General features: G+C 51.7%; 1 protein-coding gene across 2 annotated transcripts in view; it reads left to right on the forward strand.

Annotated features, from left to right (window-relative positions):
- The first annotated feature begins 3,177 nt into the window (after window positions 1–3,177).
- The window catches only part of SPNS3 (SPNS lysolipid transporter 3, sphingosine-1-phosphate (putative)), a 43,344-nt gene continuing 34,116 nt past the window's right edge, over window positions 3,178–12,405 (forward strand). For both annotated transcript variants that reach the window (XM_031469502.2, XM_031469503.2), the window contains exons 1-4: window positions 3,178–3,645; window positions 6,810–6,875; window positions 11,631–11,767; window positions 12,240–12,391. In XM_031469502.2, the coding sequence (XP_031325362.2) occupies window positions 3,456–3,645; window positions 6,810–6,875; window positions 11,631–11,767; window positions 12,240–12,391 (545 nt within the window). In that variant the 5' untranslated portion in view covers window positions 3,178–3,455. The remainder of the gene's footprint in view (window positions 3,646–6,809; window positions 6,876–11,630; window positions 11,768–12,239; window positions 12,392–12,405) is intronic.

Raw genomic sequence — 12,405 nt, forward strand, 5'->3', positions numbered from 1 at the left:
TGGTTAGCTATCTGTGAAAGGCTTTATTTGCTCACCCAACGGCTACTTTCCTTCCTCTTCTTCACTGACAGAGGCAGCCTCCCATGGTGACCTCCTCCCCAGCTTCTTTTGCACCGGGGGCATGGACATGTGGCTGAAACCTGGTTGGAGGGTCCTGAAGGAATGCCAGCTGGGGGATTTCTGGGAAAGGTTTTCCTCCCAGATAAATATACATGAACATATTTCAGGAGAAATCTCCTTCCTTCTTTTTTTTTAAATTGAAGTGTAGTTGGTTTGCTTGTTGTGTTAGTTTCAGGTGTATAGCAAAATGCTTCAGTTATATATGTGTATATGTGTGTGTGTGTGTGTATATAAAATAAAAGAATATATATCTATTTTTTCAGATTCTTTTCTATTATAGGTTATTACAAGATGTTGAATATAGTTCCCTGGGCTATACAGTAGGACTTTGTTGTTTATTTTATATATAGTAATGTGTATCTGCTAATCCCAAACTCCTAATTTATCCCTCCCTCCCCTTTGGTAACTATGTTTGTTTTCTGTGTGACTCTACTTCTGTTTTGTAAATAAGTTCATTTCTGTCATTTTTAAGATTCCACATATAAGTGATGTCATATGAGATTTATCTGTGTCTGACTTACTTCACTTGGAAAGATGATCTCTAGGTCCATCCATGTTGCTGCACATTCTTTCCTTCTTGTATGTGAGATGACAAGTGGGTGAAGGCTGTGGTCGCAAGCCTCCAAGAGGCTCTCCAGTGAGCTGTGCCTCCTGGTGTTCATGCCTTCGTGTGGTCCTCTCCCACAGTGAATCAGGGCTGGCCTGTGTGACCGACTAGAACACAGCAGAATACAGACCTAGAAGTCTAGGTTGTGAAAGGTATTGGCGTCTCTGCCTTGGCCCCTATTGGATTGCTCCGTCTGGCGGACCCAGCCACCACACTGTAAGGACACTCAAGGACACCTGCCCTATGGTGAGGACACTCAGGCAGTCCTGTGGCGAGGACCAAACAGCCAGCACCAGTGTGCCAGCCACGTGGGTGAGCCACCTAGGAAAGGGGCCCTCCAGCCCCAGTCAAGCCTTCGGATGAGTGTTGTCTCGGACATCTCGCTGCACCCACCTGAGGGACCGAGCCAGAATGGCCAATAGGCTGCTTCCAAATTGCTGACCCACCGGAGCCATGAGGGATAATAAAAAACTCTTGTTGCTTAAAGCCATATGTTTTGGGGGGAGTTTGTTATGCAGCAATGGATATGTACTCAAAGGTGAACTCTATAAAGATTTCAGGGAGGAAAAATGGAAAACACTGGTATCTTTTTTTTTTTTTTTTTTTGAGGAGGAAGGTAGTTAGGTTTATTCATTTATTTATTTTTAGAGGAGGTACTGGACCTTGTGCATGCTGAGCATGCGCTCTGCCACTTGGGCTATACCTTCCCCTCGAACACTGATGTCTTTGATGACATCATGGTGCTACTGAGTTAACCAAGCCTGAAACCTTCTACTTCCTGACCCTTCAAGTGAGAGACATACACACCAACTGTGAAGCTGAGGGCCATCCAGTCCCTCTGCCACCATGACCACCAACGACCAAATAGGGAAGCTGAGACTAAGCATGGGAAGGCATCCTGTTTGCGCCTCGTGGTGTGGGAACCCAGGATTCTTTCTTGGTCATCTAGGACACTGTGTTGCCTCCCGCTGGCCTCCTGCTCCTGGGACATGATGTTCTTCCAATTTGTTCCTAAAATGCCTCTGGGACAAAGTCTCTTCTTCCAGAACCCTTTTGGGGGTCAAATCCTGGGTCCCTGGAGGGATCCCAACTTTGGAAGCCCAGGAGTCCAGGGCAGTTGATCGTATTCCGATGCTGTGCTCCTGGCCGACACCCAGCCTCCTGGATTTGACTAATGCTGGGGATTCTGACTCCTTCAGCTGCTCCTTTGCTCTGAAAGCCAAGACAGGGTGGCCTTCTGGGCTGGCACAGTGAGGGCTGGACTCTAGACAGGGATGACTGTGACCAGCCTTGCCTGGGGCAGTAGCGTCCAGATGGTGGCAGGTCTGTCCTGGTGTTGACTAGTTGCAATGCACCCTCTTGTGTGGTTTGCATGAGTGTGTGTGTGTGTGTGCGTGCGCACGCACGCAGGTGCCCACTTGTGTGCTTGGGTTCTCACTCATACTTGAGGACATAGCTCTGCTCGTCACTCCTCAGCCCTGAGGGCAGGGCTGAGACCAAAGCCTCATCTACGTGTGCCGGGGAAAACCCTATTTTATTTAACAAACAGTGACATAGCGCTTCTTCCTTACCAGCTGAAGGTCTAGGTACTTCTTTTCAAACTCATTTAAACCACAGCAATGCTGTGAGTTACGTACTATTATCACCCCCATTTTATAGATGAGGAAATGGAGGCACAGAGAGGTTGATTTGCCTAAGATCAGAGGGTCAGTGAGTGGTGAGTCCAGCTCTGGGGTAGGGTCTTGGCCGTGATGCCAGACTGTGAGGACACTCAGGCGGTCCTGCGGAGAGGACCCAAAGCCAGCACCGGCGTGCCAGCCATGTGCTCGTGCTGGAGGCCCTGATTTTGAACTTCCCTGGGTTTCCCCAAGACCATCCATGCAGTTAGTGAGCCTGTGGATGTGCGCAGTGGCCGTTTCAGGAATGGACAAATACATGGCCGTGACGGTGAACCAGAGGAGAATTCTCGAACCACATCGAGACGGAGTTACCAAGCCAAACACTTCCTTCCCCAACCCTTAAAGATCTGGTAATGCTATTTTAGTCCTTCCCTCAAAATGTTGCCTGATTCATCTCCTGCATTGTTACCCTCCTCCCACCTGCTACTAAGAAACAATCCATAAGGAGACACTTGAAGACCATGCCAATATCATGCCCCTCATCAAAAATCTCCCTCCAGATTTTGCATCCATGAATGAGTTTTGCCCACAGGCTGCCTTCCCATTCGGCAGCCACTCGCCGTCTTTGTTTCTCTAGGTGGGATGTTAGGAGCAGGTGTTGGCCTCCTCTGACGGTCCAGCTCAGTGCACTCTCCTGGCCCACACCCAGCCTTCCTGATATGACCCGGCTTCGAGTCCCTCCTTCACAGACCCTCTCACAGTGCACAGGACTCTGGGAGACTCATCTCACTTCCTGTCCTGCAAAGCTTCTCTTCCTCACTGCGGCCATGGCAGCTGCAGCCTAGGTCAAAAGGGCCATCTACTCTGGGTGGCGGGGCCAGGAGCTCTCCTCCCCCCAGCAGGCCTCAGAGGCTGGAGATGGTGAAATCTCACCGGCGAGGCTGCAGTGGGCTCAACAGGGACCTGCGATAAGATACTCAGTGGTTAGGGAAGCTGCTTTGAGGTTGGGAGGCTGGGAGCCCACAGGAAGTGACTCGGTGCAGAGCTGATGTGTCTTTGCCTCGGCACCGATCCTGGGTGGGGAGCTGCAGGCTGGGGAGGCTGGGGGCATGTCCATGAAGTGCGGGGAGCCTGGGCTGGAGGGACCTCAGGGCCAGTCCCCAGAGCTGGGCTCAGGTCAGTGTCCCTCTCCGACCACTCTCGCCCCCTGGAGCCTGTCCCGCTGGAGAGCTTACCTGGCTGCCGCGGTGCTCTGCTACATCAACCTCCTGAACTACATGAACTGGTTCATCATCGCAGGTGAGGAAGGGGACGGGCATCCTGGGTGGTACCTGCCCATCTACCTGCTGGCTGTCCTGTATCCACAGTGGCCTTCTGTCCAACAAACTTTCTTCTTGGGGAGCACATCCATGCTGTTCTCACCCCAAGGGGTGGTTTAAGCTCTGCCTGAATGGGGGGAGGGCCAACTGAGTTCCCAATCCAGCCCCAAATTAAGAGCATGCACACAGGCATGGTTGCATGACAGAGGATGGGTGCGTGAGGACAGAAGGGAGGACTGGGCCTCGGGCAAAGTTCTGGTGGTTCTGGGTGCAACATCGGGGTGAGCTCATGGTGGACAGGGGAGCCTGACCCTACTACCAAGCAAGAACTAGGTGGCTGGGTGTTCCTGGGGCAGCAGGTTGCGTGCAAACCTTATACACTCCGCCTTCCTTTAGGCCCCAGGGCTCAGCTTGCACTGTCTTCATGTCACTCACTGATTGACTGACTCATTCACTCATTCATTCATTCATTCAAGATTCAACCTCTTCTCTCTTGATCACGGATTCACTCAAGATGGACTGAGCACTGTGGGAGGGACCCTCTGGTAGGCCTTGGGGATCCAGGGGAGGGTAAGTCAGCCTTGTAGCTCCTGAACTCAGGAATGACCATCTCAAGGGGCAGAGGGAGGAACGCGTTAACAAGACTCCCATAAGGCAGAGAGATGCGGGATGATGGAAGCACAGACCTGCCGTGGAGCTCAGAGGGGGCTCCTGCGGCAGCTGGGCATCCCTGAGGCCAGAATATTGATTCATCAGTTAGCAGCTCACAGATATGGATTGACTGGGACTCAGGGGTTGCAGACAGACAGCACCAGACCCGGTGGGTGTCTGTCTTGGACGAGCTCAGGGCAACACAGAACGCATGCATGAGTAACTCTAATCCAGGACAGCCGGGAGGGCATCAGCTGGGCAGCCCCAGGATGAAAAACTGAGGCTTCCGGCAGAATTCACAGAGGAGGGGCATATGGTTTGGGTCTTGAAGGCTGAGAAAACCAGTAAGGCAGGGAAGGAATGGGGTGAGGCCAGGGCATTCAGAGAGAGGGGTCAGCCTGAGCCAAGGCACATGGGGCGAAAGTGCACCTCTGATCTGGGCTGGAGGGAGGGGGAGAAAGCAGGAAATTATTCTAAAAGGGGTTTTGGGGCCTGATCATAGTCTTCTTGGGTGCCAGGCTGGGAGCTTGCTGTTTCTCCTGAGGAAATGGGGAGCCGTGGAACATTTTTCAAGTGGGGAGATTGGAGGCTAAAGGAGACAGGGAGGTGTTTCAGAGGCTACTGCGGTGGATCAGGCTGAAGCTGAGGGTCCTGGACTCGGGGGAGGCAGGGGTTGTGAAGAGAAGGGGAGAGGGCAGGAGTGGGGCAACCAGGGGTGTGGTGCTCTCACAGCTGCGCAGGCTGGGGGCCCTGCTCTTGCTGTCACTCGCCTTGAGAGGCCCTGGCTGGACTCGCGGCCCCTGAGTCCTGCCAGCCTGAGGCCCTTCCTCTGGCTGTGTGAGAAGCGGCCCAGGTTATTGGGTTGAGGGAGGCCCTGGGAAATGACACCCCGCCCAGTGCCTGGGGACTGCTGGGGGCAGGTGATTCTCATGCAAGGAGAATTCTCTTGTGGGAAGCAGGTCTTTGGGAGGCCAGACCCACACTTGGCCCCAGGCTGCCCACAGAGCAGCACCGGGCTGGGAGGAGCCAAAATGAGGGGCAGAGTCCCGTTCCCCAATGTGAGTGCAATTAGAGAGCATTTTTACTTAGCCACTTAACTTGCTTATCTGTGTTTCTGTTTCTTTCCAATGACTATGTCTCATTTGTGTAATGAAAAATACTGAAAGGGAAGACGTACAAGTGGGTATTTGGGTGCTGTGGCAATTGGGTCCAAAGTGAATGTCAGAACAAAAATCTTTTACTTTGATTCGCTGATTCTTTGGTTTTTCTTCACTGACTGGCAGGTCTCTGGGGTGTGGATTGTAGGCCTTTATTCCTGCTGTGGGGTGTTTCTGCAGGGCCCCACTTGTGACGCTGGGTGGAGGGCGGGCTACCTCTGCCTAGGATGCTAGTCCTGGCTCCCCCAGTTCCAGCTGCACCACCGTGGGTGGCCAGACCTTTGTTTCTTCATCTGTATAATGGGGACAGTGATAGTTTCGTCTTAGGGAAACAACTCTGTGTCCAGCTCAGGACCTGGCCCTCAGCCATCCTATAACTCAATCAGAGTAATGACAGGGACAGAGCCTCACAGCTCAGAGAAGCAGGTGCCTCGCACCCTGACTAACTTTGAAATACCACCAAGGGGCTGAGGGGATTTCAGGCAATAGAGCCTGGTGCCCAGTGGCCCGCTTCCTCTCTCTGCATTAGGCTGAGCGCCCCCCACTGCAGCACCCCATGGCCTAGCTTCAGAGACTCCTAGCGCAGAGCCAGAGCCTGCCACCCTCAGGGAGATGGGGCTAAGATGGGACCTAAGTGGGACCTGTCTCTGAGGCATTCATGGGCACTCTCATGTCTGGGTGCTCATGCCTCTGGAAAAGCATGCTTGTGTGTGTACACATGCAGGCCAGAGCACGTATGACTATGTGTACACGCTCATGTGTGTATACGTATGTCTGTGGATGTCTGGAGTTTGGACACCAGCAGGGCCGCTGTGTTGCACGATCCCAGGGACTTCTGTTTACCGTGTAATCTAAGTGAATGGTTGCCAGTCGCTCTGATGTGGGGCGTCTTTATGTGTACGTCTAGCTGTATGTGTGTCTGGGTGTCTGGGTGTCCGAGACTGGGCTTATATGTCGGTGCGTGCAGGCTCCCGTGTGTATATCTGTATCTCTGCCTCTGTGAGTGTATGGTTCTGGGCATGCCTGTTTGTATGTACCTATGTGGATCCGCATGACTGTGTGTCTGTGTCTGGGCATGCATGCTTGTGCATGGATGTGTGTTTCCAGGGATGTTTGATGTCCGCACGTCTCTGCGTGCCGGCTCCTGAAGCTGTGTCTGCGCATGTGTGGTTGTGCGCATGCGCGTGGGGGGCGGGGATGGGGAGAACGGGTGGGCCCAGGGGTCACACCTGTGCTGTGCTGGTCAGCTGTGGGCCTGTTCCAAACGCGGGGGCAGCTGCTGTTAGAGGCCTGGCAGGCTATTCCCACTTCCCGAGCACTGTCTATCTGTCCACAGGAGTGCTGCTGGACGTACAGAAGTTTTTCCGGATCAGTGACAGCAATGCTGGTTTGCTTCAGACGGGTAAGGAGGGAGGCCCCTGCCCTGGAGCTGGGGCCCTGGGCTTGGGCTGGATGGGGTTTTTCTGCAGTGTCTAGCTCCAGCTGCTGGAAACGGGGGCCAGGCTGAGCCTCACTGAGTCCCCCAGCACAGAGGAGGGGGCACTGAGGATGCATGGTGTCTGGGTGGGAGGGACAGTCTGGGTCGGAGAAGGAGGTAGTACACATTGAGATCTGGTGCCTGAACAGCCTCTCAGTGTTTGAGGGTAGGTGCTGCGGCAAGGGGAGACGCAGAGAGGCCGGAGAAGTCTCTGGAGCTTCAGATCCTGACTGTGGACTTGTCACTCATTCTTCATGTTTGTTTGGGCTTTGTCCCGGAGACTAGCTGGGGGTTGACAAATCCTCATGTGTGCTTTCTTCTCACGGACCTGAAAAACCTGATGACCAGGAGACGGACAGAGACACGTGCATTCTGCACGGGCTCAGATGAGGTCTGGGCCCACTGGGGCCTACTGTCCAGCAGTGGGGAGCGGCCACACCTCCCCCTTCAGGGTGGGTGGTGGTTGGGGCATGAGGCACTAACCTTTCCCCTGTGGGTGTCTGGATGGGGACACACACACACACATGCATGTGCCCACATGTGTGCACGCACTGTCACAACACAGGATACACGTATGCTCGCTCCAGTTTTGAGAGAATCCGTGTCTAGATCTTCTATTTTCCTAAAATAGATCTGCCAGAGAACAAGCCTCTGGTTCCTCTTTCCTACCTCCCCTTTAATAATCACCTGCCTACTCGGGGAAGGTACAGCTCAAATGGTAGAGAGCATGCTTAGCATGCATGAGGTCCTGGGTTCAATCCCCAGTACCTCCTCTAAAAATAAAGAAATATACCTAATTACCTTCCCCTACCAAAAACAACAACAACAACAAAAAAAACCCAGACAGAAAAATAATAATCCCCTGCCCACCACTTTTGGCAGGAAAAAGTGCCAAACATCTCTCCCCTTTTCTGAGTTTTGTTTGTTTGTTTGGGTGGGGGGGAGGTAACTAGGTTTATTTATTTACTTATTTATTATAGTGGAGGTACTGGAGATTGAACCCAGAACCTCGTGCTTGCTGAGCACGCACTCTGCCACTGAGCTGTACCCTCCCTCCTTTCTGAGTTTTAATATGGTACACTGCCCTGGGATGTAAAAATCTTCCGGGTGCCGGACAGAGGGGCCCGTCGTGGTGGCTAGGCCTCTGCTGACAAGGCCCCAGGAGCAGGACAGAGAGAGCATCGGTAGACACTGACTGGAGATGTTTCCTCCAGGCCACAAACCCAGGATGGCAAGGCGCCAAGCCTTATCTAGCTGTCCCGCTGGCGTGTGACAGTCTACTATTTATCTATGACTGAGAACTCATAAATGAGATGGTTGTCTCAGGGATGGGTGTCAACACATTTATTTCAATAAAAAAAAAAATGGAGCCAACAGTTTAATATCTCTCTTACAGACAACCAGTCTGATTTGTTTGATTGATTTGGCAAATGAGGACTGGCTTTGCCCCTTAGCCTCTAGCATGGACATTTCCCATAAACTGAATGAACTCAATCTGCAGCCCTAAGGATTTGGATGACAATATAGTTAAAAAAAAATACAAGAATGCTAGAAATCACATCCTTTGCCTCTATTTAAACTGACGATAAAAACATTTTAGATGTCAGCCAAAAATGTGTGAAGGGGTACACAGTTCTACAAACTTCTTTAATAGGCACCGAGCAAAAGAGTTAGTAGATCATGATAGATCATGGTTTTTTTCCAATTACTCCTGTCTCCGAGCTGAGGCCGGCAGCTGGTGCTGCTCTCCCAGTCATATTTGTAGCCAAAGAGAGTCTCTCGACTCAATACCCACAACCTTCTAGACTGAACAGATAATGGTAGCTGAGTCAACATTTCCATGCCCTGCTTCTTACCGTGGTGAGCAGGATTACTACTACAAGGCCCCTGATAAGTGAGCTGCAGGGAGGGAGAAGTTTGTGTGTATGAGAGCGAGCGAGCATGTGAATGCAAGGATGTGCTTATGAGTGTGTGGTGGGGAGGTGTGTGTGTGAGTGTGTGTATTTGAGACCGGATGAAGGGAAGGGTCTTCTCCGCAGAGGCAGCCCAAAAAGGCGTTTGGAAAGGGCAGTGGGCTTGGAGGCTGGATGACCAGGCTTGTCCCGGGTGACCTCAGGTCAGTCTTTTCACCTTTCTGGGTCACTGTGCAAAGGCCCTGAGACCCACTCTGCTGTCTGTCCGCAGGGCTGCTGAATGGAGGAAACTGATGACTCAGAGGGCTCATCAAGCTATAAGAGTGGGGTGGAAGGTGGGTGGAAGCAGTGGTCAGACAACCCTCCCCCACCACCACCACGGGACCGATAAGCTACTAGACTCTGTTAATTGATTTACAATATTTAACGAACACTGATGTGACCCTGACCATGTGCCACTATTCTAAGTGCTTTGTAACATTAACTCATTTAATCTTCACAACAAGCCCTCGAGCCAGGGATTATTATTATGCCCATTTTACAGATGATGAACCTGAGGCACAGAGAGGTTGTGGGGCTTGCTGAAGGTCATACAGCTAGTAAGTCGCAGAGTTGGGATTCAAATCCAGGTAGCTGCCTGTAGAGTCCTTCCCTTAGCCCTGTGCTCCTTAATTACTCCCACCTTGTGACAGAAATGATGTGAATCTGGAGATGCTGGGAGTGAAGGGGTGCCTGCCTTCCCCCTGGGTGTAGGCTTCTCCACCCCAGGAGATCTGCAGGTTTAAGGTGTTTACAACCTATAAAGGTTTCTTGCCCCACATCTCATGAAAGCATTAGAAGATTTGGGGAAATACTTTATAATCTTTAGGTAAAGTAGATATGCATTAACAAGACACGAAATAACCCCCCCTGAGGAAGAGTGATAAATTTGACTACCTCAAAGCTAAATTTTTCTGTATGATGGTGATTGAAATTATAAATGCAATTAGCAATAGTAATAGGTAACTTTGTTGAGTATTCACATAAAGCGTATCACTGCCTTTTAGATGCTTCATTTTAGGACTATTAATATCTTATTGTGCAGTTGATTAAAGGGGAACAGGAGAGTTAAGGAATTTGCCCAAGGTCACACAGCTAGGAAGTGGTGGGGTCAGGATGTGAGCCTAAGTATTTAGTCGCAGAATTTGCATTTTATTTTATTTTAAAACTTTTTTTTTGGGGGGGGGAATTAATTTAGTTTATTTATAACATTTTAAAAAAGGAGGTACTGGGGATTGAACCTAGGGTCTTGTGCATGCTAAGCATGCGCTCTACCACTGAGCTATATACCCTCCCACCTCCGAATTTGCATTTTAAATCCTTAAAACAAATATAAAGGACTGGGAGAAATTATTAACAAACAGCCCAATAGAAAACTGGGCAGATGTGAACCCAGGAACTGCAGCTCAGCCTTACTGTGAATACGGACAATGCAGATCAAAACGTCAGCGAGACGCTATTTGTTATTCAACCATTAAATGAACACAAATCGATTGATCCTATCAAATTTCAGCAAGGGTGCTGGCATATATGTACACACTTCTACGCAAGTGTAAATTGATACAGCCTTTTTGGAGGCCTGTTTTGGCAGTAGCTATTAAATTTTTAAATGCCGTTGACACCAAAGACCATTCTCTGTAGAGTATTAGGCCAAGCCATATTAAGTTGTCGTTTTTGTAGGTCAAAACTGGCCTAATTTCCGCAATTGCGCGGGGCTCAACCCAATAACGGAGCGGGTCAGGGCGGAGTGGGATGAGCTGGGACGAGTCTGAACACTCATTGGGCTCAGGAAGTGTCAATCATCAGTGTTCAATGAATGGAGACCCTGGAGCTGGGCGGGGCCTCCACAGCCTGAGGGCCTCGGTTGGTGCGACCGGGTGGAGGAGGGTCAGACTGCCCTCGCCACCTGCCGGCTCTCGGAGGCCAAGGACACACCGAGAAGGGTGGAGGCATTTTTTATTTGAACAGAAGCAGTGAGGGTAACTATCCACGTGGTATAGTCAAGAAAAAACGTGGCAGTTTCTTTGTCTTCGCAGAATAGCAAACGCATTCATTAGTCCGGAGGCCAATTCGTAAGCGTTTACTTAAAAAAAAAAAAAGGTATAAATACAACAGCAGCGTCAGGGGAATATTTTACCAGCTTTAGGAAAACCAACTCTTTTCCAGCCTCCAGGGACCACTGGTTTATAACCACTGCGCTCATTCTAAACTGTACTCGTCTGCTCAAAGGAGGCACCTGCAGCCTCCCCCTCCCTTTGCCTTCCACCCCCCCACCTCCAGCAGAGGCTTGAGAGCAAAATCAGACTAGTCCCAACATCCGGCTCACAGGGGGCTGAAGTTCTCCTAAAGACCCCGCACTAGCAGCTCCATGCCTTGGGGGATGATGTTTAGTGTCACTGTAGTCTCACCTTTGCAGAGCCTCGTAGGGGGATGTTGACTTCTCCAGTGTTGGGCTGATGCTCAGAGAGGTGGAATTAGTAACTCAAGGTTTCACAGTGAGCGAGCAGCCTGGGTTTTGAGCCTGGGCCCAGCCCCTACACTTCCCTCCCAGTCCTCCTGACTGGGCAATGATGGAGATTGGGGATTCACCTTATTTTTCTTCCTTCTGGCCTCCACCCACTGCCAAGCTTAAGTATCTGAGTCAGTTCCCTTCTCTGAGCCTGCTGGGCCCATCTGCTCCCCACCTTTATTGGGGGGCTGCAGGCTGTCCCTTGTATGTCTCCTCCAGTCTTCATCAGCTGCCTGCTGCTGTCTGCACCCGTGTTTGGCTACCTGGGCGACCGGCACAGCCGCAAGGCCACGCTGAGCTTCGGTATTCTGCTCTGGTCAGGAGCAGGCCTCTCCAGTTCCTTCATCTCCCCCCGGGTAGGTGCTCTCACCCCTGCCCAGGCCCCTGGGGGACCCTCCCCAAACTGCTTCCTCCCTGATCCAGCCCCTGCTGAGCCAGGCGGGGCATTCCAGGGCTGAGAGAAGCCCGTTGGACTTTCTTAACAGAGGCCTTCCTCTCTGGCACCGTGGCTTTATTTCCGCCTGGCTGTGCTGGGGCTAGAGGTGAGGGTAATCGCTCCCGTCTGCGGGAAGTGGCCTGGTTAGCAAAGACGTTGCCCAGGAAGAGAGCTCCTTTGGGTGGTGGGGGGCAGGTAGCAGCTGTGGGCACCAGCAGGGGGCACCCGTGTGATTTGGGGAACCTGGACTGGGAGGATGGTGAAGTGTCTGGAGCCCTGGTCCCCTCCTCCTCTCCTGGGGCACGTGCTACCAGATGCCCTCGGTCCCTCTGATAACAATCCTCCTGATGTGATTTCTGGAACTCACTGCGGTCTTGTCCCCATCTGCCCAGTACTCCTGGCTCTTCTTCCTGTCCCGGGGATTGGTGGGCACCGGCACGGCCAGCTACTCCACCATTGCGCCCACCGTCCTGGGTGACCTCTTCGTGAGGGACCAGCGGACCCGAGTGCTGGCCATCTTCTACATCTTTATTCCTGTTGGAAGGTTGGTGTTACTCT

The sequence above is a fragment of the Camelus dromedarius genome, chromosome 16 (genome assembly GCF_036321535.1).
Source record: "Camelus dromedarius isolate mCamDro1 chromosome 16, mCamDro1.pat, whole genome shotgun sequence".
NCBI classification, from domain to species: Eukaryota; Metazoa; Chordata; class Mammalia; order Artiodactyla; family Camelidae; genus Camelus; species Camelus dromedarius.